The sequence below is a fragment of the Heterodontus francisci genome, chromosome 38 (genome assembly GCF_036365525.1).
Source record: "Heterodontus francisci isolate sHetFra1 chromosome 38, sHetFra1.hap1, whole genome shotgun sequence".
Lineage (NCBI taxonomy): Eukaryota > Metazoa > Chordata > Chondrichthyes > Heterodontiformes > Heterodontidae > Heterodontus > Heterodontus francisci.
In genome coordinates, this window is record NC_090408.1 from 10,207,599 (window position 1) to 10,234,628 (window position 27,030).

At 46.2% G+C, this 27,030-nt stretch overlaps 1 protein-coding gene across 5 annotated transcripts in view; it reads left to right on the forward strand.

The window, feature by feature from the left end:
- Positions 1 to 27,030, forward strand: part of arnt2 (aryl-hydrocarbon receptor nuclear translocator 2) — a 503,920-nt gene that overhangs the window by 389,645 nt on the left and 87,245 nt on the right. For all 5 annotated transcript variants that reach the window (XM_068017713.1, XM_068017714.1, XM_068017715.1 and 2 more), the window contains exons 14-15: positions 18,394 to 18,493; positions 22,606 to 22,747. In XM_068017713.1, the coding sequence (XP_067873814.1) occupies positions 18,394 to 18,493; positions 22,606 to 22,747 (242 nt within the window). The remainder of the gene's footprint in view (positions 1 to 18,393; positions 18,494 to 22,605; positions 22,748 to 27,030) is intronic.

A 27,030-nucleotide genomic window follows, 5' to 3' on the forward strand; every position in this document is an offset into this window, starting at 1 on the left:
TTGCCCCCCCCTCTCTCTCTCTGCCCCCCTCTCTCTCTCTGCCCCCCTCTCTCTCTCTGCCCCCCTCTCTCTCTCTGCCCCCCTCTCTCTCTCTCTGCCCCCCTCTCTCTCTCTCTGCCCCCCCTCTCTCTCTCTCTGCCCCCTCTCTCTCTCTCTGCCCCCTCTCTCTCTCTCTGCCCCCTCTCTCTCTCTCTGCCCCCTCTCTCTCTCTCTGCCCCCTCTCTCTCTCTCTGCCCTCTCTCTCTCTCTCTGCCCTCTCTCTCTCTCTCTGCCCCTCTTTCTCACTCTGCCCCTCTCTCTCTCTTTCTGTCCCCTCTCTCTCTCTCTCTTCCCCCTCCTCTTTCTCTCTGCCCCCCCCCTCTCTCTCTGCCCCCCCTCTCTCTCTCTGACCCCGCTCTCTCTCTCTGCCCCCCTCTCTTGCTCTCTCTCTGTCCCCTTCTTGCTATCTCTCTCTCTTTCTCTCTGTCCCCTCTTGCTCTCTCTTTCTGTCCCCCCTCTCTTTCTCTCTGCCCCCCTCTCTCTTTGCCCTACCTTTCTCTCTGCCCCCTGTCTCTTTCTCTCTGCCCCCCTGTCTGTCTCTCTGTCACCCTCTTGCTCTCTCTCTCTGCCCCTTCTCTCTCTCTCTGCCCCACCTTTCTCTCTGCCCCCCTCTCTCTGTTTCCTCTGTCTGAGATCCCCCTCTCTCTGCTGCCTTTCTCTCTGACCCCCCTTCCTCTGCTGCACTTTCCCCCCTCGCTCTTTGACCCCCCCTGACCCCCCTCTCTCTGACCCCTGTCTCCCTGCCCTCTCTCTCTGCCCCCACTCTCTACCCACCCCTTTCTCTGCCCCCTCCTCTGCTGCCCTCTCTCTGCTCTCTCTCTCTATCTGCCCCTTCTCTCGAATGTTCTTTAACACTCCTTTCTTGGAGGGGAACTTGTAGTTGATGGTGTTCCCTCGCACCTACTGCTCTTGTTCTCCTGGGTAAGTTTGGAAGGTGCTGTCGCAGAAGCCTTCGTGAGTTGCTGCAGTGCATCTTGTAGATGGTACAAGCACAGCCATGTCGTGTTGGTGGAGGGAGTAAATGTTTAAGGTGGTGGATGGGGTGCCAAGTTAAGCAAGCTACCTTGTCCTGGATGGTGTTGAGCTTTTTGATTGTTGGAGCTGCACTCAACCAGGCAAGTGGAGATTATTCATCACTCGTGACTTGGGGAGTCAGGAGGCATGTAACTCACTACAGAAAAACCAGGCTCTGATCTGCTCTTGTAGCCAAAGTATTTATGTGGCTGGTCGAGTTAAGTTTCTAGCCAAACTTACTGAATTAAGTCCAGATTTTTTTATGCTATCACAGAATAGCTGCAGCACAGAAGGAAGCCATTCAGCCTATCATATCCATGTCGACCCTCTGCAGCAGCAACTCAGCTAGTCCCACGCCCCTGCTCTTTCACCGTGGCCCTGCAAGTGTTTTCTCTTTAGGTGCTTATCCGATTCCCTTTTGAAAGCCATGATTGCATCTGCCTCCACCACACTCTCAGGCAGTGCATTCCAGATCCTAACTCTGCTTTTTTGTCATTTTTTTGTCAATGTTTTCATCCTTGAAATTGCAGCTGTAAACATAATGGAATTTTCCTATGTAAACAGCTATTCTATCTCTGTACTTACAGTCTCTGGCTACTAGGTAATATTGTGCACTAATTTTCTTAATTTTCTCTCCTAAATCAGCTGCCAGCCTGTTGTCCTATTCTTCAGGTTGACTTTTCTTTTCATTTTCTGCATCACTTCCAATTTCTTTTTAACATTATTTATCAATTTAATCAATTTATTTTATTATTTCATTATCTTGCCACCTGCTGCAGCTCCCTTTCACCGCTTGGTTCTGCTCCCTCACCAAACTGTATTGCCTGCACTAAGTCATTCAGCTATGGGGCCTCTTCCCTCCCTTCCCTGCTCTGCTGCACTCCTGGGCTCCTGCTGCATTTTGCACATATAAGCCTTCCTATATTAAATGATGGATGTTTTTGGATTATGTGTTTCCTAGACTGGTAGTGCTACCACATGATCCTCCAGAGTACTCCATCATTGCGTTGAAGTTGAGGCCTAGTTTCATTTGAGTGCATATTGTTGCTATCAAAGCCCTTTGTGACCATTGGAACAAATTTTAGTGCCTCATTTCATGCACACTATATAGATACTGCATCCAGACAGGTCTTTCCTAGCTCCAAATTGAGAACTTAATGTAGTTCTTAGCAAATTAATGTTCAGACCTCTTTGAAAGAGCTATCTAAAGTTTTTCTTTCACTTGGAAGGCGGATATAATGTTAGTATTACTGTGGCTCTTAGATACTTCAATGGTAAAAGAGCTTGAAGTCGCTCAGTCAAAGACAGGTAAATGTCTGGTGTAAATTTCTCTAGATGATGGCAATTCCAGGAGTTCAGTTCCAGGTCATTTCACTGATTCCTCTGTCACTTTCTGGGCACCCCTCATTAGGTTTCTGCTAACAGTTCCTGTAAGGCAACTGTATGGAGTATTGCTGATACATTTATCAAACATTATTGTTTAATTTGGCGAATGCACAAGAGTGTTTCTGGCATAACTGTTTGACAGAAGAGTCTGGATTTCCTCAGCTGGGACCTCAGTCCTCCTTTGGTAGTGAGCTGAGGAACGGGAGCACTAACTGATCTATTTTCTGCTCTTCTGTGTTACTGAATGCTAAAGCCAGTATTAACCTTTCACAGTCAAGTGGAAAAAGCAGAGAAAAAGTTCCTAAACTCTTAACATTTTGGGAATGTAGCAATGAGGGTAAAGCTTACATTCCCAATCTGTTTCAATGTTGTTCCTTTGCAGTTTATTATCTACTTTGATGTTTTTGTTTGTTATTGCAGTTTTTGTTTGACTGGGATGGAGTAGGGTAGGGAAGGTTGTCAGTCCTAATATCCACATACATGCAAACATTCAAATCTTTCTGACTGACTGCTTGGGCATGAAGTTTTACTCCCAAATAGAACTGAGTGTGGGGAGCAAAGCAACAGAAGGGAGGTACGAAACAAACAGCAAACCCACCCCCTTCCCCCCACCCCCACATCCCATCTCCAGCTTCCTCTCCCTTGGCTGGTGCTGATGCTCATTTCTGAGTGCAGGGGTCTGTCCTCACGGATTCCTGACTGCTGGGTGGTGAAGCCCAACAATAATCTAACGAGGTAAAAACAAGAAATGCTGGAAATACTCAGCAGGTCTGGCAGTAACTGTGGAGAGAGAAGCAGAGTTAACGTTTCAGTTCAGTGACCCTTCTTCAGAACCTGGACGTGTTTTAAATCAGCCAATTTCACACAACAGATTTGCAGCAGAGTGAAGCAAAAAAGACAATCACAGTTTGCCTGCAATAAAGATCCTTTTGCATTTTTGTCAAGTAGCTAACGGTCCCCTTAAACCAACATAAATGTCAGTTCATTAATCTTACAGTGAAGCATGCACTTTGTTTGCAAAATTGCTGAATAGAAAATTGAGAAACTCCCAATTTACCCACAAACACATCGTGAGGCACAATGTAATCCTCCTAATCCCCTCGAACTCACAGCAGAGCATTTCTTTGCGTTTTAATTGTCCAAAGTATGGAAAATATAGATGTCTTTTTAGGGCAAAGCTATATTATATTCGATTCCAATGAAAGTAAAATTTTACAAGTATTATTGCAATTTAGGACAAACTAGTAAAAAAGAAACTGCAGTCACATTCTCCTAGTTCTTTAAAATGATATTTTTGATAAATGCCCTACTATATTCTGGGTACTGTGCTTGGATTTTCTTAGATTAGTAAACCCTTTTTTTAAATTGCCTTCTTTATTGTGAAGTCGTGATATATCTTCAATTTTAATAAATCTGGTCAGGATGTGTTGCTATTGGACGTACTGAGGGTTTGCACGAATCGCAACATTCTTCACAAATTGTCATTTATTGCATTTGTTACAATTAAAAATGCTTAGTCATGTTTTGTGGATGATGTGGGAATTCTACTAACCCTTTATATCTCTCTAAAGATAAGATTGAGTACAGATATACATATATAATTATATACAGATATAATTAATATACATCAATTACCATTCTTGAAAGTGTGAATCTTAGCTTGAAGTCTCTTAATTCACTTTACTCATTATTTTAACTATTTATCCAATTTCCTTTTTGTTAACCATTTTACACATTTTGTTTCATGCCTCTTTGTAGCTTCCTTCTTTTCATTGGCCTCAAATAAGCACATTCTGAACATCAGTGGTGTAAAACCTCAGATGGGGGAAGGTTTAATCCATACTTAGTTTACTGTTACTTCACTGTGATCCAATATTTTTCATGTCAAAACCTGAGAAATTCTGTATACAGCTACAACCTACAGGCTTTTAATATGCAAGTGTGGCACCCAACCAATACTGCTTGATTGGGCATAAACACTACACTGTTCAATTATTTCAATGCCTTCCACTGTGGGGCTTGGCCAGGTTTTTCTATGTTTAAAAAAAAATCCTACTTTCATTAGTTGTTAAAATCCCAAATAAAAGTCCTGATTAAACTCAAAGACAGAGGACTGCACGGTAGAACCTGAGATTGAATCAAAATGGACAAGTAAAAAGGAAAAGAGTTATAGAGGTATTAGATAGTCCATGCAATTGTGAAGGGAAATGCCAAATGATATTCAGCACTGATAGTCATTTGCGGCATAGATGGAGGCCATTCGGCCCTTCGAGTCCATGTCAGCTCTCTGCGGAGCAATCCAGTCAGACTCACTCCCCCATTCTACCCCTGCAATTTTATTTCCTTCAAGTGCTCATCCAGTTTCCTTTTGGGGTTCAATTTAATATTACCTGATAACCTTTTCTTGTAACTTCTCTTTGCCTCCTGTCAGTCCCCTCCTCTACTTGGTATAATAAAGAACAAAGAACAAAGATAATTACAGCACAGGAACAGGCCCTTCGGCCCTCCAAGCCTGCGCCGATCCAGATCCTCTCTCTAAACATGTCGCCTATTTTCTAAGCTTCTGTATCTCTTTTCTTCCTGCCCATTCATGTATCTGTCTAGATACATCTTAAAAGACTCCATCGTGCCCGCATCTACCACCTCCGCTGGCAATGCGTTCCAGGTGCCCACCACCCTCTGCGTAAAGAACTTTCCACGCATATCCCCCCTAAACGTTTCCCCTTTCACTTTGAACTCGTGTCCTCTAGTAATTGAAACCCCCACTCTGGGAAAAAGCTTCTTGCTATCCACCCTGTCTATACCTCTCATGATTTTGTACACCTCAATCAGGTCCCCCCTCAACCTCCGTCTTTCTAATGAAAATAATCCTAATCTACTCAACCTCTCTTCATAGCTAGCGCCCTCCATACCAGGCAACATCCTGGTGAACCTCCTCTGCACCCTTTCCAAAGCATCCACATCCTTTTGATAATGTGGCGACCAGAACTGTACGCAGTATTCCAAATGTGGCCGAACCAAAGTCCTATACAACTGTAACATGACCTGCCAACTCTTGTACTCAATGCCCCGTCCGATGAAGGAAAGCATGCCGTATGCCTTCTTGACCACTCTATTTACCTGCGTTGCCACCTTCAGGGAACAGTGGACCTGAACACCCAAATCTCTCTGGACATCAATTTTCCCCAGGACTTTTCCATTTACTGTATAGTTCACTCTTGAATTGGATCTTCCAAAATGCATCACCTCGCATTTGTCCTGATTGAACTCCATCTGCCATTTCTCTGCCCAACTCTCCAATCTATCTATATTCTGCTGTATTCTCTGACAGTCCCCTTCACTATCTGCTACTCCACCAATCTTAGTGTCGTCTGCAAATTTGCTAATCAGTCCACCTATACTTTCCTCCAAATCATTAATGTATATCACAAACAACAGTGGTCCCAGCACGGATCCCTGTGGAACACCACTGGTCACACGTCTCCATTTTGAGAAACTCCCTTCTACTGCTACTCTCTGTCTCCTGTTGCCCAGCCAGTTCTTTATCCATCTAGCTAGTACACCTTGGACCCCAAGCGCCTTCACTTTCTCCATCAGCCTGCCATGGGGAACCTTATCAAACGCCTTACTGAAGTCCATGTATATGACATCGACAGCCCTTCCCTCATCAATCAACTTTGTCACTTCCTCAAAGAATTCTATTAAGTTGGTTAGACATGACCTTCCCTGCACAAAACCATGTTGCCTATCACTGATGAGCCCATTTTCTTCCAAATGGGAATAGATCCTATCCCTCAGTATCTTCTCCAGCAGCTTCCCTACCACTGACGTCAGGCTCACCGGTCTATAATTACCTGGATTATCCCTGCTACCCTTCTTAAACAAGGGGACAACATTAGCAATTCTCCAGTCCTCCGGGACCTCACCCGTGTTTAAGGATGCTGCAAAGATATCTGTTAAGGCCCCAGCTATTTCCTCTCTCGCTTCCCTCAGTAACCTGGGATAGATCCCATCCGGACCCGGGGACTTGTCCACCTTAATGCCCTTTAGAATACCCAACACTTCCTCCCTCCTTATGCCGACTTGACCTAGAGTAATCAAACATCTGTTCCTAACCTCAACATCCGTCATGTCCCTCTCCTCGGTGAATACCGATGCAAAGTAATCTTCCTGGCTATTATCTGAATTTTGCTCCTCACGTTTGAAACAAGCCATTTTTTTCTGTTTTATTTTAACTTTTATTTTCTTTGTCTTTTCGGGTGCATTAGATTTGGACGCTCTACCTTTTTCCTGTAAAGAATATGTCAAGTTTGTACCTGAACTATCCCTTCCCTGAATGTCTTCCATTGCTCCATTATTGTTCAATACTGCAACTGCCTTTTCCAATCCACCTTTGCTAAGTCCTTTTTAAAAAAAATTTTGATGACTGTAAATTTGTGCATTTGATCAAAGATTGTGCGATGTAACTAAACAGTCAATAAAATTGAACTATGACAGAGCCTGAAAGTGATAGTTGACTTGTTAACTTTCAATGTAGGGACTTATGGCAAAGGAAAAAGCAGCAACTAGAATATTGGGTTATGTAACCAAAGTAATCAAACAGTGCTAAGAACGCACTGGGGGGGATGGTTTCTGATGTGCGTGATGTGTAGCGCCACTCTAAGCACTCACTTTATAAATGGTTTGTGCGAGTTGGCTGCACACAGTACAACGGAAATATTCCCCACTGAGGTATTGTGTTCAATTCTGGTCATCTAGCCACAAAAAATATGTACAGCATTGAAGAGAAATGCAGCAAGACTAATCTCAAATTAAAGGCAGGGGGCTATGAGGAACGTGTACAGAAGCCCCAGCTCGACAATCTAAAAAGAATGTGGCTACATACTCAAAATATCAACACTCAGAATTTTACTTCACATTAATATAGGAAAGTAGTGACAGTGAAGGTAATTGCACCTGATATTGGGAAGAATTTGTTGGCTGAAGAGTTGTACAGTTTTGAACAATTTAAAGGGTGGGCTAGTAGCATTAGGAATATTTAAAGTATTGCTGGATCCTATTAAGTTATCAGAGGGAAGAGATTTGAAAGGCCAAATGGCCTTTTCTCATCCGTTACTTTCCTTGCGTTCTTGTCTCTCCCTTCTCAGACAGCATGCATCTTCTATCTGCAAAACAGGACTGTCAACACAGAGCAAATTCAAGGTATGATATTTTCAATCCTGACTCAGCCACAGGCATGGCTTCACCTCAGCCCAAAATCATGTCCTTCATTGCACAGCTGGTGTGATCTGCACACCTGAGGCTGAATTTAATGAGCACACTGCCGGTAAAGGTTGCCATTCCCATCCGTCACATGGGCAGTTGCCCCACCGCGATTACATGATGAGCGGCCATTTTGCACAGAGGAGGCGTGGGTCCCCCCCCCACCCCCAACCATGGGCCAGGAGGCGAGTCATTGATTACGGCCTCAAATGACTCCAGAGCAGGTGCTGACGCCATATTTAAAGGCTTGCCAGCGCTGCATTCACTCCTGCCTTGGATTCATTGTCAGCCTGACTGGTTCCTGTAGTCACCCTGTGAGGGGGCAGAAGACGATGGCCAAGGCAAGACACATGCCCCCACAGTTCAGTGATGCCTCCCTGCAGATTCTCCTCCAGGCTGCAAGGGAAAGGCAGGAGTCCTTAGGTTCTTTTCCCCCGTGATGGCAAGAAAAGGCCGTTCCGCCTGACCAAGCAAGCCTTGGTGGAGATTGAAAAGAGGTCAGCAGCCGTGGGGTCACCCAGTGCAATTGGGTTGAGTGCAGGAAGAGGGTCAATGACCTCCTGCATTCTGCCAAGGTGAGTGCTGCATACCAGTCGCCTTTCTGAGCTTTACATGTGACCATGCAGGATATTGCGCGACATGGGGAGGGTAGCAGCACTGCAACATTGGCTGTGGCTAGGATTTTATGTCTTTTTGACAGATGCATGGCTGCCTCTTGACCACAGGCCACCTTCGTTTATAGCACCGGATGGACCACCCGGCATCGACCGAGGCACTGGAAACGACAACGGCAAACCCAGCCCTGTCAACCCTGCATAGTCCTCCTTACTAACATTTGTGGGCTTGTGCCAAAGTTGGGAGAGCTATCCCACAGACTAATCAAGTAACAGCCTGACATTGTCATACTCACGGAATCATACCTTACAGACAATGTCCCAGACACTGCCATCACCATCCCCGGGTATGCCCTGTCCCGCCGGCAGGACAGACCCACCAGAGGTGGCGGGACAGTGGTACACAGTAGGGAGGGCGTTGCCCTGGGAGTCCTCAACATCGACTCCGGACCCCATGAAGTCTCATGTCATCAGGTCAAACATGGGCAAGGAAACCTCCTACTGATTGCCAACTACCGCCCTCCCTCAGCTGATGACGCAGTACTCCTCCATGTTGAGCACCACTTGGAGGAAGCACTGAGGGTGGCAAGGGCACAAAATGTACTCTGGGTGGGGGACTTCAATGTCCATCACCAAGAGTGGCTTGGTAGCACCACTACTGACCGAGCTGGCCGAGTCCTAAAGGGCATAGCTGCTATACTGGGTCTGTGGCAGGTGGTGGGGGAACCAACACGAGGGGAAAACATTGACTTCGTCCTCACCAATCTGCCTGCTGCAGATGCTTCTGTCCATGACTGTATTGGTAGGCGTGACCACCGCACAGTCCTTGTGGAGACAAAGTCCCGCCTTCACATTGAGGATACCGTCTGTTGTGTTGTGTGGCACTATCACTGTGCTAAATGGGATAGATTTCGAACAGATCTAGCAATGCAAAACTGGGCATCCATGAGGCGCTGTGGGCCATCAACAGCAGCAGAATTGTACTCAACCACAATCTGTAACCTCATGGCCCGGCATATCCCCCACTCTACCATTACCATAAAGCCAGGAGACCAACCCTGGTTCAGTGAAGAGTGCAGGAGGGCATGCCAGGAGCAGCACCAGGCATACCTCAAAATGAGGTGTCAACCTGGTGAAGCTACAACACAGGACTATCTGCGTGCCAAACTGCGTAAGCAGCATGCGATTGGCAGAGCTAAGCGATCCCATAACCAATGGATCACATTGAAGCTCTGTAGTCCTGCCACATCCAGCCGTGAATGGTGGTGGACAATTAAACAACTAACTGGAGGAGGTGGCTCCACAAATATCCCCATCCTCAATGATGGGGGAGCCCAGCACATTAGTGCGAAAGATAAGGCTGAAGCATTTGCAACAATCTTCAGCCAGAAGTGCCAAGTAGATGATCCATCTCGGCCTCCTCCTGAAGTCCCCAGCATCACAGATGCCAGACTTCAGCCAATTCGATTCACTCCGCGTGATATCAAGAAACGACTGAAGGTACTGGACACTGCAAAAGCAATGGGCCCTGACAATATTCCGGCAATAGTACTGAAGGCCTGTGCTGCAGAACTTGCCACGCCCCTAGCCAAGCTGTTCCAGTACAGCTACAACACTGGCATCTACCCTGCAATGTGGAAAATTGCCCAGGTATGTCCTGTACACAAAAAGCAGGACAAGTCCAACCTGGCCAATTACCGCCCCATCAGCCTACTCTCAATCATCAGTAAAGTGATGGAAGGCGTCATCAACAGTGTCATCAAGCGGCACTTGCTTAGCAATAACCTGCTCAGTGATGCTCAGTTTGGGTTCTGTCAGGGCCACTCGACTCCTGACCTTATTACAGCCTTGGTTCAAACATGGACAAAAGAGCTGAACACAAGAGGTGAGGTGCGAGTGACTGCCCTTGACATCAAGGCAGCATTTGACCGAGTATGGCATCAAGGAGCCCTAGCAAAACTGAGGTCAATGGGAATCAGGTGGAAAACCCTCAGCTGGCTGGAGTCATACCTAGCACAAAGGAAGATGGTTGTGGTTGTTGGAGGTAAATCATCTGAGCTCCAGGACATCACTGCAGGAGTTCCTCAGGGTAGTGTCCTGGGCCCAACCATCTTCAGCTGCTTCATCAATGACCTTCCTTCAGTCATAAGGTCAGAAGTGGGGATGTTCACTGATGATTGCACAAAGTTCAGCACCATTCGTGACTCCTCAGATACTGAAGCAGTCGGTGTAGAAATGCAGCAAGACATGGACAATATCCAGGCTTGGGCTGATAAGTGGCAAGTAACATTCGCGCCACACAAGTGCAAGGCAATGACCATCTCCAACAAGAGAGAATCTAACCATCTCCCCTTGACATTCAACAGCATTACCATCGCTGATTCGCCCACTATCAACATCCTAGGGGCTACCATTGACCACAAACTGAACTGGAGTAGCCATATAAATACCGTGGCTACAAGAGCAGGTCAGAGGCTAGGAATCCTGAGGCGAGTAACTCACCTCCACAAGGTACAAGTCAGGAGTGTGATGGAATACTCTCTACTTGCCTGGATGGATGCAGCTCCAACAACACTCAAGAAGCTCAACACCATCCAGGACAAAGCAGCCCGCTTGATTGGCAACCCATCTACAAACATTCACTCCATCCACCACTGACGCACAGTGGCAGCAGTGTGTACCATCTACAAGATGCACTGCAGCAATGCACCAAGGCTCCTCAGACAGCACCTTGCAAACCCGCGACCTCTACCAACTAGAAGGACAAGGGCAGCAAATACATGGGAACGCCACCACCTGCAAGTTCCCTCCAAGTCACACACCATCCTGACTTGGAACTATATCGCCGTTCCTTCACTGTCGCTGGGTCAAAATCCTGGAACTCCCTTCCTAACAGCACTGTGCGTGTACCTACCCCAAATGGACTGCAGCAGTTCAAGAAGGCAGCTCACTACCACTTTCTCAAGTGCAATTAGGGATGGGCAACAAATGCTGGCCTGGCCAGCGTCGCCCACATCCCATGAATGAATCAAAAAAAAGCTCGCCCCCCCCCCCCCCTTAACTTACCTGACCGCAAGTGTCAGCATGAGAGGAATCGGATACCCAAGTCGGGATTGAGGGGCTGAATAGAGCAGAACTGTCATGTTGATCTCTGTGCCATTTTCTACTATCTCAATCCTTCCTCTTGCAGGACAAGAGGGCTTATGATAGGAGGGAGATGGCCCAGACTGGCAGAGGACTCCCACATCTACATCCATTCACGTCTGCCGTGGAAGAGGCCTTGGAGCTGGCGGGCAACCAGGGTGGCCGCACAATATCAGATGGGGAGATTGGAGTCTCTGTGCAAGAGAGTGAGGATAGCCTCTCGTCAGTATGCACATCAGTGTTGGAGACCCATGTCATGCATGGCAGGCATTAGGAGATCTGCACAGCCTAGCCCAGATGTGTTCGTGCTCTCTCATGCAGGTAGCCACTCGCAGGGGTCCACAGGCACTCTCTTTCACCTTCCACCAGCTTAGATACTTTCATCTCAGTAGGTACCAACTCAGCATTAGAATCAGGGTCACAAGCTGGTGAGAGCACCACACACGTGCCCAAGCAGCTGGCTGAGGCCTCCAACAGGCATGGAGGACTGTGGATGGCCAGGCCCATGCTGAGCCCCAGGATGATGATGATGAGACTCTGGTGTTGACAGCACAGGGCATGCTGGTGATGCCAGAGGTCATGCACAGCTACGAGTGGACGATGGAGGAGTCCATCCTTGCCATTACTGCTGCCATGTCTTAGGCCCGTGAGCACATAGCTTCCTCCATCGAGAGATTGGTGCCCTCATGGGGCGCCAGATCCCACAGACACGTGCAGACCTGAACGCCATGAGCTCAACGCAGCAGTGGCAAGGCAAGAGAAGGAACAGGCACCTCGAAGCTCTTGGCCCTTCTCCGGTGAGCAGGGAGGTTCAGGAGACCCTTGAAAGGGAGGAGGAGAGGCTGCCATCTGCATCTGGGGGCTCCCCTCAGGACGCTTCGAGTGTGGCCACTGGCTCCTCAGCCCCTTCCACTAGTGAGCTCAGCTACAGCAGCTGCAACACTTGAGAGTCTAGCATCTGTCTGGGACATCCCCAGGCAGCCTCAGCCTTCTAAGCCTCTGGCAGCCAGAGGACACCCACCAAAGTCATCACAAGCCAAGGGGCAGCTTCATCAGTAGCATGCCTCCAGCCCAGCTGTTGCTGCTGGGATCACACCACGTAGGAGCACCCTCAAATGGATTACGAAGAGCGCATAGCCACACTTTGGGTCTCATGGGTGTACCATATATGTTTTGTGTTAAATAATTAAACTAAGTGTCTCCTGACAATGCAGAGCGCACGCAGAGCGATCGCCGATGTCATCGGTGCATCCAAACGCTTGCCAGCATGAATCCACGCATGCGTGCGCCAACGTCACTGCTAAATGATGTCCGCAGGTTATGATGTAACCACGCGATGAGTGGGTAAGTGGTGGGGGGGCGGGGTAGTGAGTGGCAAGATGAGAAGCGTGCAGCGGGGGTGGGGGGGGTGGATGTGGCGAGGTGGGGTGCGGCGAGGTGGGGTGCGAGCAGCAAGCAGTTGGGAGCAGGAGATAATGGCGTGTTGGAAAATCGAACAGTCAGAAGCGACAGGAGGGACCGGTGAGCAGACAGGGGCAGGAGGGGGTGCCGAAGAGAAGAGGTGATTGCAGGCGGGAGCAGGGAAGAGAAGCAGCGATCGAGGGAGGAAGTGCCAAAGAGAAAGCTGCGATTGAGGCTGCAATCGCAGGGTACTTTTCGGGGAGTTGGAGTTGGTGATTGCGGCCATTGAGGGGTGAGGGGCTTTGGGTTCAGTTTGCATTTTTTGTGTCAAATTGAGCAGCCATCTTTATTCCTTGCAGCTGCCTGCGACGTCACAAACAGTGACGTTTCAGTTGATGGGGCTGCATTTGTGCTTGTGCTAGTAGTGTGCCACCTAGTGGTTGCGTTGTCAGCAAACACAGCCATAATTAAAAGATCCTTTGTTCAAATCATTCGGCTTTGTTGTTTGAAAGCCATGTGCCATTATGCCTTAATTGTGAGATGTTGCCCTCCCCCTTCCCCCTCCGTGCATTACCAATATGGTCATAGCCCTCATCAACATATGTTCTCCCATGGGCACTAGCGCGCATTGCAACTCGTCGCAAGTCAGGGGACACAAATGGAAAGGAGATGACAGAATTCATGCCTGAAGGTGAGTCCTCATTCGTTCTCAGTGAGTGGGCATCAGGATAGCTGGAAATGGGTAATTGAGGTTGTCGCTTGCCTGTTTTGCATGTCACTCAACGTGTCTGGCCTTCAGTGCTGTGACTTCGGCATCCATTACTGCTTGACCTCTCCCTCCTCTGCGTCCTCCTTGTCAGTGGAGGAGTGTCGCTCAGGCATCTCATCATCATGTAAGGCCTCCCCCCTCTGCAGTACTGGATTGTGCACAGCACTGCAGACCATCACAATATGTGAGACCCTCGCTGGGGCATACTGCAGGACTCCACCGGATTAATCGAGGCAGCAGAATCTCATCTTCAGTAGCCCATTGGCCTGCCCGAACGCTTGGATGGAGCAGTGGCAATTGTTGTATCTCTCCTCCGCTGCATTGCGAGGATTCCTCACAGGCGTAAGCAGCCAAGTCTTCAGTGGATACCCTTCTGAAGAAGGGTCACTGAACTGAAACGTTAACTCTGCTTCTCTCTCCACAGTTGCTGCCAGATCTTTTGAGTATTTCCAGCATTTCTTGTTTTTACCTCGTTAGATTATTGTTGGGCTTCACCACCCAGCAGTCAGGAACCCGTGAGGAAATGCTTTCAGTGTTCGCAAACCAGTTGAACGTTAATCATTCCTGTTAATGAAAGCGGCTAACTGCTCTGTCGTAGCCTTAATAGCCACATGCATGCAATCTATCTCACCTTGTACCCAGGGAAATCCAGTGATGGCCCTCTCAGCCTGACTGTCAGGGTCAGTCCAGTAGCGCATATAGTTGCTGGACCTCTTGGTCACCACCTTGATGCAATGGTGGGCTGCTGCCTGGGAGACACCACACATGTCCCCGGTGGATCCCTGGAAAGATCCAGATACGTAGAAGTTTAGTGCCGCAGTAATCTTCTTCAGGGCCATTGGTCGCAACTCATCCTGCAGCAGGGCGCTTGGGTGGGTGATGGCCTCCCTGGAGAACCGTCGTCTTCACTGACAATGGTGTTTGGACATTTGGAGGTAGCTGATCTGTGTCTGGTACACACTCTGGCGAGCATGGGCCCTTCCTGGCCTGGCCGGCTGCTCCTGCTCTCTTCGTGAAGCTTCACGGACAGACGCAGCTGCGTCTTGTTCCTCCCTCCATTGGAGGCACTGCATTAGGTCACGGGGGTCCAAGAATACAGGGTTTATGAGATCTATTCTAGATGACCTGTAAGCCTGCAGGTCGCTATCGATGCAGAAATGACCCTGCCTTGGCAACTGAGCTTTTGACAATTCTCTCGGCAACTGGACCATAATGGACCTCAGAGTCCAACCTTACTGATTGGCCCATTCTTCGTTCCAACAGTTTGACCGAACAACCAGGTCACACAGCTGTTTATTAACCCAATGCAGTTCACCCACGCCCACACTGAACCTTTGCAAATCCCCCCCACACTAACACTGAACACTTTAAGAGACCCAGGGACACAGAGCCCCCGAGACCCCAAACCCCTTTGCAGAGCACACAGCAACACAGTCCAACAATGGCCTCCGAACTCACCTGTTCCGGTATCCAGCAATGTTCAGGAACCTCTTACCTCGCTGCTGCCAGGTTTTTATGAACGTGAGCCGAAAGGCACGTGAGTGCCGCCTGCCATTGACACAGTCGAGAGCCTCTCATAATATTGCAAATAATTACATTTAAATTGTTGCTCAGCAATTTAAAATAGTTTCCTATTGCATCAGGGGGCTGAGTTTTATAAGCTTGCAGCCATTCTCAGCGGCAAGCTTGAAACAAGGGACCGTGCACAAGCAACTTGTGTGCCGCTGAGCCCCCGCAATATTTCGCACAGGGGCTCATTTAAATGGCGGGGGCAGAACAGCCCCCCCCCCATGACGTCATCGAGGCAGCCACTCTGTGCCCGGCAATGGTGTCCAGCACCACCGTGCAGGTGTGGTGTCATTTTTAAAGGGCTTCAAGCCCTTCAGTCGAATTTACATTTTTACAGATACATTGCTTTCACATTAATAGTGTAAAATTCAATAAAAGCTGAAAGCCCCTCTACCATCGCCCCTGCACAACACCCCCACCCCCCCCCCCACTCCCCAATGACCACATACTCTATTTTTGGGCCTTTCCCTCCAAATAAAACTTTATTCCCAAGCCAAACTTTCCCCCTGAACTTAGTTACCTTTGCCCTTCAACCCCTTTTCACCGTGCCCTCAGCCAATGGAAGCAGTTTTCTCCACTCCCATCCCCCCCCCCCCCCCCCACCCTGGAAATATCACACCTCACCCCTCCTCACCAGTGTCACGTCTCGGATCTCCAAAAAGTGATTCGGCAGGGTGGGATGGCCGTCGGGTACAGGTAATTATTTTGCATTTATTTTCATTCATTTTAATATCTAAATGAAGGCCCTGCAGCTGAGCGGCCGAGGGCCATATCAAGGACTTGCGGTCGCCAGTAAAATGCAGCGGGGCCTTCACAGTTTCGGGGATTGTGGCGGATCTCTCCTGGAAGAATTTTCCATGCACCCCCAACACGACCCTCGATGTCGGAGGGATGGTAAAATTCAGCCCATGGTGTCATTGCCATCATGGTGCTTTCCCGCCTTTGACAAAATCCAGAACCAACTTCACGATGTTGGATTTCCAGGCAGACAGCTCCGATGCAGTTTTCCGTCCCCCCACCCCCCCATTTCCGCTTTTAAGGGCCGCATTAAATTCTGCTCCTGGATTCTGAAAGTGAAAGTGGCTGATGGTGCTGTGTGAAAATATTATTGCCATTTTTAACTGAGAAAAAAATTCTTTTTATTCCATTCTGGACTTTAAACACTCGCTAGTTCAAGATCTTTCCATTTTCTAAACTCAGTAATGTCACTTCCCTAAACCACTCCTCCCCAAGGTAACGGCAGGAGCTATTTATGATGGGCCTTTAACAATGCATATGCTGAATCTCTTGAACCCATTTTTGGACATGGGCTATCATTGCAACAGTGTTAAACATGGCGAAGCATTAATATTTTCTACCAGTGCCGCACTACTGTTTATACAGCTCTATACCTTTGTTAATATCAAACACAATGATGTGAGTGCTTGGTCATTATGCCTGAAGTATATAGACAGAATTATATTCTCAGATCACATCTCCTTGTTGTCTTGGGCACACTTTCAGTGTATGCAGCGAATTTCAAAGACTAACACTTCCTTAGAATGTCAGAGGAAGGATCTATTCCGCACTGTTTGTCCCCTGTGGTTACAACCAGTGGTTAATGCTGTTATTATGTTGATCTTTTAAAACTGCCCAGAATGAATTCATGCAGTATCAGTGAGGAGGGAAACTATTAAACATCTGTTTCATGGCGTGTACAATCAGCTGATTCAACAAGCTTGAAATTTACAAAAATTAACAACAGACAAATAAAATGACTGATTTTTTCAACCAAAATTATACGTCTCCTATGCACCTTAAAATTTTTCATGCCTTCTAATATCATAATTTCTCTTACAAAATAGCAGATTTGCCACATTACTTAAAAATAGATCATGTTTTATATTTTTTTTTATTCATTCATGGGATGTGGGCGTTGCTGGCCAGACCAGCATTTATTGCCCATCCCTAATTGCCCTTGAGAAGGTGGTGGTGAGCTGCCTTCTTGAACCGCTGCAGTCCATGTGGGGTAGGTACACCCACAGTGCTGTTAGGAAGGGAGTTCCAGGACTTTGACCCAGCGACAGTGAAGGGACAGCGATATAGTTCCAAGTCAGGATGGTGTGTGACTTGGAGGGGAACTTGCAGGTGGTGGTGTTCCCATGCTTTTGTTGCCCTTGTCCTTCTAGTTGGTAGAGGTCGCGGATTTGGAAGGTGCTATCTAAGGAGCCTCAGTGCATTGCTGCAGTGCATCTTGTAGATGGTACACACTGCTGCCACTGTGCGTCGCTGGTGGAGGGAATGAATGTTTGTAGATGGGGTGCCAATCAAGCAGGCTGCTTTGTCCTGGATGGCGTCGAGCTTCTTGAGTGTTGTTGGAGCTGCACCTATCCAGGCAAGAGCAGAGTATTCCATCACACTCCTGATGTGTGCCTTGTAGATGGTGGACACGCTTTGGGGAGTCAAGAGGTGAGTAACTTGCCGCAGGATTCCTCGCCTCTGACCTGCTCTTGTAGCCACGGTATTTATATGGCTACTCCAGTTCAGTTTCTGGTCAATGGTAGCCCCTAGGATGTTGATAGCGGGGGATTCAGCAATGGTAATGCCATTGAATGTCAAGGGGAGATGGTTAGATTCTCTCTTGTTGGAGATGGTCATTGCCTGGCACTTGTGTGGCGCAAATGTTACTTGCCACTTATCAGCCCAAGCCTGGATATTGTCCAAGTCTTGCTGCATTTCTCCACGGACTGCTTCAGTATCTGAGGAGTTGTGAATGGTGCTGAACATTGTGCAATCATCAGCGAACATCCCCACTTCTGACCTTATGATTGAAGGAAGGTCATTGATGAAGCAGCTGAAGATGGTTGGACCGAGGACACTACCCTGAGGAACTCCTGCAGTGATGTCCTGGAGCTCAGATGATTGACCTTCAACAAGCACAACCATCTTCCTTTGCACTAGGTATGATTCCAACCAGCAGAGTGTTTTCCCACTGATTCCCATTGACTTCAGTTTTGCTAGGGCTCCTTGATGCCATACTCGGTCAAATGCTGCCTTGATGTAGAAGTTTGTCGTCAAACACAGATTTCACAATGTTTCTTTGGCTGCCATGTGGCAAAAATTTTCCTAAAATGTTCTCAGTATTACATTGACTAAACAGTCCATTAGCAATTTCATCAGTTCAGAAGTTGTCATAATGATTTTTTTTAAACACAGGTGAAAAGAAGACAATGTCTACAACGTCAGCAGCGGGAGGTCAACAGATCTACTCACAAGGAGGTTCATTCCAGCCTGGACGAGCAGGACAAACATTCAGGTAAGTGTAAGAGCATCTCGGATACATCACACGTTTCAATTAATGTCAACAGATAGATTCAGGGCATGTCAGCTGCAGCCAATAAAATCATTCTTCCTTATTTGTTCATCTTTTACCTAAAAGCAGCAATTTCAGGAGTCTCACTTTGGGACACTGTTAATTTTAAGAAATTTAGCCATGAGTTGTCTGGTAACATAAAAGCAAAATACTGCGGATGCTGGAAATCTGAAATACAAACAAGAAATGCTGGAACCGCTCAGCAGGTCTGGCAGCATCTGTGGAAAGAGAAGCAGAGTTAACGTTTTGGGTCTTGTTTTTATTGTCTGGTAGCATTCCTGTTTTCCATTGTTTATGTGTGTGTTCCATAATATATCAGTATATTATGTTTATATTACAATAGAACATTTTGTTTATATATTGCTGCAATCAATTTAGCTTTTGCAATTTTTACATCTTATGAGGTTTGGACAGTTTTTTTTCTAACATCACCTTCTCTGTGCTAACTCACTTATTGGCCTACCTAGGACTAACTTGGTTTTCTCCCGATTGAATCTACCTCACAACTTTCATACCTGGCTGACTGAAATTTCCTACTAATTTGTTCAGTTCAGGAATGTGAAAGCAGAATTGCTGATGTGTGCGGGCAGACTGAGCATTTAGCTCAGCATTACCTGTACATCTTAGACTGACTGATGTCAGCCATATAGAAAGCTTTTCATGAAGCTTCTCCCACATTGAACTCTACACATGTTCTCTATTGTCTCTGTGAGATAGGCTTTGGATTGGCAACCCATTTGTGGTCTGTTAGTAAACAACTAAGATTCAATCCTTGGTTCCTTGCCATGATGTCATACACATCTGCCAAAGGTGTGGTGTGGATGGTCTAACTCTGTCAGAAGCACCTCAGGATTGCAGAATGAATTGAGGCACACCCTTAGCAAAAGCAGGAACCAGTTAGCGAAAGGATCCCTCATACAGAGGAGATCAGTTCAGTTTACGGCAAAACACGCTAATCTTCTGTGGATTAAATAATCTGTTGGTCTCCTGTTTATTCTTACAGCAAGGCAGATTTGGAATATTCAGTGGGAGGAAAGATGGTCATTCTCCTGACACTTTATTCAGCAAGGAAGAAGTAATTCTTCGATCTTGCCATGAGCATTAATTTGGCCACTGTTTTTTGTTACCCATCATCTAGTATATGCGGATGCTCACCACCAAGCTGAAATGGCTTCAAAACAAACTACCAAGATATTTCCTAAAATTGTACTAATGTGCTCGATATGGAGTATGGATATTCTCCACATAGGAAAATACCCACTTAGCTAAGCCTAGATAATTTAGACTCATCACTTGACAGTAGAAGCTCTCAGTGCTCTGTGGACCTTTATAGCATTAACCGAAAGTGGAAATGTATGTAACAGCATTTGTATAACAATGACCTTAAAAACTGTGGTCTTCATGAGTTGGAACATAGGAGCAGGAGTAAGCATTCAGTCCCTTGAGCCTGTTCTGCCATTCAGATAGATCGTGGCTGATCTATATCTCAATGCCATTACCCGCATCTGATCCATATCTCTAAATCTGTTCATCTCGGTCTTAAAAATTTAAATTGATCCAGCATCCACAACCTTTTTGAGGTGGGAATCTGTTCCCTGATTCCACTCCTGAATGGCCTAGCTCTAATTATAAGAAAATGGGTCAGACTTTGCTGTAGAAATAACAGTGAGACTAACAGCACTCACCATTATTAAAGTGTAAATCTGACAGGACCTTCCATTAACCACACATGCACACATCAATGCAGAAATCAGGAAATCCAAGTTGCTCTGCTCGTTCGGAAGTTTCACTATCGCGGTATCTCGCTGAGAGGCTTAGCATTAAACTACATGGAACAACATGAAGTTCTGGTACTTAGATGATGGATACCCACTAAACATGCAAGAAAATGTTGGGGCTTGTCTATTCCAATAGAAGTACATTTTTAACTTAATAAGTATGATAAGTGTTGATTATGCCAAAAACCTTCTGTGGCACTGAATATTAACTTTTACAAGTGTAGCATCTCATTCCTTCAGATTTTAAATATCATTGAAATTTTAAAAAATGTTTCTTTTACTTTTTATTTATCTCTTTTATCTCTCTCTCTCTCTTAATTCCATCTTTATTTCTCTTAATTTTGCATTCTGTACCTGATTTGACATTGAATTAAGTATTTTAACTTACACTTATTGCCCAGACTTTACACGCCTCAGTAATAATTCTTCAATCTGATTGGTTAAGGAGATGGACAATTGCTTTCCCTGTTCACACAAGTGCCAGATCCCCTGCAGAGGGTGGTGCACCAAAATGGCTCTCCAGTCACAGAAGGTTCCAATGTGAAATCCCATAGAGAGTCTGTGCATAAATGTAAGGAATGGCTGACGCTGTTTGCTCACCACTGAAAGCAAAACCAGGCCCAATGTCCCCTTGTTCTGGATTCCCCTGATAGAGGAAATGGCTTCTCTGCATCTACTTCTATCAAATCCTTTTATAATTTTAAATATCTCAATCGGATCACGCCTCAACCTTCTAAACTTTACACAGTATAACCCAAGTTTATGTAACTTGCCTACATAATTTAACCCTTGAGGTCCCCATATCATTCTGATGAATCTGTCCTGCACCCCCTCTGAGGCTAATATATCCCTCCTGAGGTGCCATGTTGAAAACTGAATGCAGTGAATAAGGAAGAAATAAAGGCTTGCATTTACTTGGCACCTTTTATGACCACCGGACGTCCCAAAGCACTTCTTTGAAGTGTGGCTACTGTTGTAGGAAATGCGGCAACTAATTTGCAATGTGATAATGACCAGATAATTTATTTTTGTGATGTTGATTGAGGGATAAATATGGGCCAAGCCACTAGGGATAACTCCCCTGCTGTTCTTCGAAATAGTCGCATGAGATCTTTTACATCCACCTGAGTGGGCAGACAGGGCCACGGTTTAATGCCAAAAGATGGCACCTCTATTATGCAGCATTCCCTCAGTACTGCACCTGAGCGTCACACTAGATTGTTGTGCACCAAGTCCTGGAGTGGGATTCAAACCCATAACCTTCTGACTTAGAGGTAAATGTGCTACCAACTGAGCCAAAGCTGATACACTGAGTTTGAACAAGGTTCTGTACAACAAAGCATAACTTCCACCTCCTTGAGATAAAGGTAAAGTTTGGCCGGTCTTGACCCAGTGCCCCACGCACACAAATCAGTATGACATGAGCAACCAAGACTTTGCATTAAATAGACCTTCTCGCTCTGCAGGTAAGTTGTAGGATGGCTGAAAAGGGAGGTTTAAATGACATGCTGGGTGAGGCATATTCTTCCAAACCTAAGATGCATTGTTGGGATATTTGGAGAAAGCTTTGTTTTGCTATTTATGACTTTGCAAGGACTAGATGATGTATAGTGCAAGAATGAAAAACACATCTATCGGTGCGGATCTATCAAAGAACATTGGAATAAACCATAAACACTTTTTTAAAAATCCAGTTGGTGATCAACAGTCTGGACAATCATAAGATTTTAATTTCTTATCTTCAGTAATAAATTATGGATCAAAAAGTGAGTGCATATTGGTTGAATTATGATTTCCTATATTGTGGAAGTCAACAGTGGTAGTGATTCATTATTGAGTTTTCCATTAAAGTTCGCCTATAAACACCAATTTCCCTTCGATTCCTTTACATTTTAAGTAAAGATAAAACAGTAATTATCAGTAATGATACTCTTGCGCATCCCTAATTTTAATCCCTCCACCATTGGTGGTTGTGCCTTCAACTATCTAGGCTCTTAAGCTCTGGAATTCTGAATTCCCTCCCTAAACACCTCTGCCGTTATACCTCTCTCTCCTCCTTTTAAGACACACCTTAAAACCTACCTGTTTGTCCAAGTCTTTGGTCACCAGTCTTAATATCTCCTTATGTGACATGATGTCAAATTTTATCAGATAACGCTCCTGTGCAGTGCCTAGGGATGTTTTACTGCATTAAAGGCACTATATAAATGCAAGTTGTTGTTGTTGTTGTGTAGTGGTTGATTATTTGGTAACAGATTTTTAACATCATCTCTTCAGCACTTCGATGGTGCCCGGTGGAAACATCATTCAGCAAACGTCCTCAGCAGGCCAGATTTTAGCTCAGATATCTCGCCAATCAAATGCCAATCAGGTCTCAGCAACATCTTGGACTGGGAGTCGACCCCCTTTCCCGGGGCAGGTGCTGTATCACGTTTTTGGTGGATAGATTACTGAAATTATCCTGAATTGTTTGTTCCTGAATAGGAAACTGAAATATAATTATGTCGGTAGTTGTTAATTTGAACTGAAACTTTCACCATGTAAATGTCATTTTTAGTTTATTATCTTAAATGTTTATGGGTCACAGAATTTGTAGATTGTTTTTAAATTGTGAATGATGGGGTTATTTTCTTATACTGAAGTCTAGTCCAACATTGATATTATTCATACTGTTAAATGAGCCTGTCTGTATAGTTGCCTTGATTTTATGCCAGAATTTCACAAGTAAACTGTACATAGTGTTCGAAATCATTGTAGCACTTAAGCCCAGATACACAAAAAGTACCGACTGTGTGATTTAAGCTTCAGTTTTCAAGTAATCATTTCTCCAGATGTTTTCCTAACTTGTTGGTTCACTTAACTGGAGATGGATGCTTCTTTTGCAGTAGTAGTTTAAAATTTTGTTCTCATGATGTAGGCAATGCTGGCAAGGCCACATTTTATTGCCACCTCTAAGAATCAACCGCCTGGTGCAGACCAGTCATGTGTAGGCCTGATTGAGTTAAGGGTAGCAGGTTATTTTCCTTGAAGGACATTAGTGAACCAGCTGGGTTTATGCAACTCATCTATTCATTGCAGTATTGTGGAGAGTGACTGGAGAAATGAATTTGAGCATCCAGCATACAGCAACAATCAGAATATTTATGTATTCCTGTATAGTTCCCAAACCCATTCCTATGCAGTAAGAGAGTGAGGCTCAGTGCTAGTTTCTACGTTCCCTGTATTAGAAATTCTTTGTAAACCTTTTGGGTTATAACTTCCATGAACTCTTACGATGCTGCACAGAGCTTCCCTCCACTACTTGCCATGCCTCTCTCACCTCCACCTGCTCACTCGTGACATGCTCATCGCCCAGTGCCACCCTATCTAATCACTTGTGAGACCCACCAATGTGAGTGTACTTGCACTGGTGGAGGGTGTACTTGTTAGATATGACGGTGCTTGCTCTGCTGCCTCTGCTTCCAGCGCTTGCCCTGTTGCTGTCACAGGACCCTCCATATCAGCCTGCGAGAAACATAAGAAATCACGAGAAGTAGCCTTGGAGAGCAGAAGCCTCTGTTGTGCTGAGACATCCCAATGCAGCTGTCTGTCACATGCTGTTGGATCGGGTGGAGTGCATTCCATATCCATCTACCGATTGTAATATATTTTCACCCACTCCATCAAGATTGCCCATCCCACCTTCGTGGACTTGCTCCTGACGTGTCACTCCGGCAATCTCCATGGCTCCCTCCTCCATGGCAGTCACAATGTCCTTCTCCTGTCAGCATCCTTTCTAGGGCATTATGAGCCCTTTTCTCCTGAAAGGACAAAAAGAGAGAGAGATAAGGCACTGCTGTCCTCTATGGTCTATGCCAATGGCTCACTGACACAGGAAACTGCAAGTATCAGTTCTGGCACTATGGCTCTGGGCCTTGCTGAGTGGTCTGTGGGTACCCTAGGCACACATTCCTTCCATGTTCAGGAGCAACATGCTCCTGAAGCTGATGTGTCTGCTGGAGGTTGAATACCCAGAGACCTGTCATGAGGGCCTGGTATTGCACTCACCTTGCCCGAGCGAATATGTTTATTGAACATTTTCTGGCACTGGACCTAGTTCCTCCTGACCACACTTCATCTGCGAATGTTCTCAGCAACTTCAATTCATGCCCACTTGGTTTGGGAGAGTGGCCTTCTCCTACCACCCTCCAGAAAAAGGACTTCCCTCCTCTCCCTCATTGCCTCAAGGAGGACCTCCAGGTAGGTATCTACAAAGCGAGGGATAGCCTTGCCCCAGGTTCCAGCCTTCTGCCTTTCCTCTCCCATCACTGTTGCTTCAATTCCCTCAGTCTTGGCTGCTGTCATGTGCTTAAATTGGACTTGTACAGTCCCCCACCCATGTCTGATAATTGGTTGCCAGATCCACCTTCCAGCCAATTAGCAGCCCACCTCTCTGAAAATCAGGGGGCTGTGACTGCTTCCCCCAGGGCCAATAAGGCATACTGGGCAGTAAAGGTAAACACCTGCTCATTAAGACTGTGGGATCTGCATATGGGAGAGACCAGTGCCATTGAATCTGAGAGAATATCTAGTGCAGATTTGAAGATGCTACTGTGGTCACACGATCAATATATGCCCCTGCCATTTGTACTACAGCAGCATCTGATGCATTGGCCACCAATTCGGCCCCAATGCTCAGAGATCAGCACATCAGTACAGGGAGCTCTGGGCCAGATGTTGAAGATGATCCTGGGCCATACGCAGCTCCATACATAAAAGTTGAAGTTTGTTCAGAAAAATAAATTGACTACTCCAGCAGCTCACCAGCCACCTCATTCCCTATGTCGGTCATAGCAACACACTGGTTCAAACTGTCTTCCATTCTTTCATGCCTTTGGGCGAGGCATAGAGTCAAGGTCAGTGAGCCATCTCCAGGACAGGTGAAAGTGCTGCCCAGTGGAGATGTGGCTAGACAAGGGGGAAATAAAAAGCCAAGCACTATGGCCACAGTCATGGAATTTGAGAATGACGATACCTCTAATAATCCCATAATACTTTAGTACAAATGCAAATTTGTTCAGTCGCAGCAAGTCAGTGTATAATATATTGTACTTTACATGGGATAAAACAGCATATTCTCAGAGTCACCAAGAGCAACACCACAGAAGATCTGCTTTTAATATATTAAAAACAGTACATCAGTGCACTCATTCCAGGTGTCACATTTCATTACAGATACGGAACAGTTTTCAAATGCTGTGTGCTTCTGAGCTGAACCTAAAACTGACAGCTGTACTCCAATCTGCAAAGTTCCCCAACCGAACAACAATTCAATTCTGAATGAGCTCAGGCTGTGACATTTTGATTTTGTGTTAATAAAATGACAAGCCACATGACCAAATCTCCACTACTGCAGCCGATTAATAAATTTGTGCATTAGGTGGTAAAGTACTCTGGTCATTCTGAAACATTACCTGAGACTACAGGCTCAAAGCAAAGGGGGGAATTTTATACTCTCCGCCACAGTGGGTTTGGAGGCTGGGAGAGCATGGGACCCCGCCACGTTCCTGCCTCTGCCAAAATTAATGCCCAGTGAGCCTTGCAGCAGGCGTCCCTGTCGCTGCATGGGAAGCACAGCAAGAAAACCCATGCAGGCTGCTTCCTGGCTCCAGGCTTGGGGGGTGGGGGGATTCCCTCATTCAACAGCACATAGTACCTGAACGAAGGACCTGGCATTGGAAAGAGGGTCCCGCTGAGAGCGCCCCCCCCCCCCCCCCCCCCCCCGCCCTTACTACCAAACCCCACCCCGCGAGACTTCTTCAGCCCTGACCTCCCTGTGGCCTGGGTCCTGCGCCACTCCTGGTCCTCGGGTGGGTCCTCCACCGGCAGCAGCCACCGCCTCCGCAGTGGCGCTGCTCAGTTAAAGAGCTGCAAGCCTTTGATTGGATGGGACCTCTGTCGCCGGGGTCCTTGATCCCGTGGAAGGCCCGCCACTGTCCAGTTATGTGTCTAATTGGCACTAGGTTTGGCGGGCCTCCCACAGAAGAGGCGACGTTGGGTTCTCGATGTCACTTTTGCTGGACATTGAAGCCCCCCGCCCCCCCCCCGCCGCCCAGATAAAATCCCAGCCAAAGTTTCTAATTCAATGACAACATTTAAAATGTGCGCATTTCATGATAATATGACTAAACAAGCCTGCCTTTATGTCTTTGAGTCCCCTCATTAAAGGTTTTACTCCGGTCTCTCTGAAACACCTGAACTTGAAGCTGGTACTTTTTTCCAGAGCTATCACTCGATCAGCTGAAGAGTTATCTGTGCCTGTTTCTGCTGCAGTGTGGCAATTTCCCCACCATCCAGCAGTATGATTCCATACATGTGAACGTGTGTTCCCTTCTGCTGTTTGTTTTTTGAAATTATTTGAAACAAAGCAGTAGAAAGAATTTTAATGTTTTTTTTTCAGATAAAGCTTCAGATTTAAATGCCTCGTTTTTTATTTGAGACAGTAAGTCTCGCCCAGTGAGAGAGGAAGCAAGTAAGATTAATTGCAAGACCCATGCTTTCTTTTGTTTGTACTAAGAATTCAAAATAAATTGCACAAAAAGTGTTTATTTTCCTCCATTCAAATCTCAAAGCATGTCTTTCCTCATTCACTAACAGAATTTATGTTTCTTTTACCAAATAATTTGTAAACGAGCTCAAAGATGGCAAAAAGTCTCAATTTTT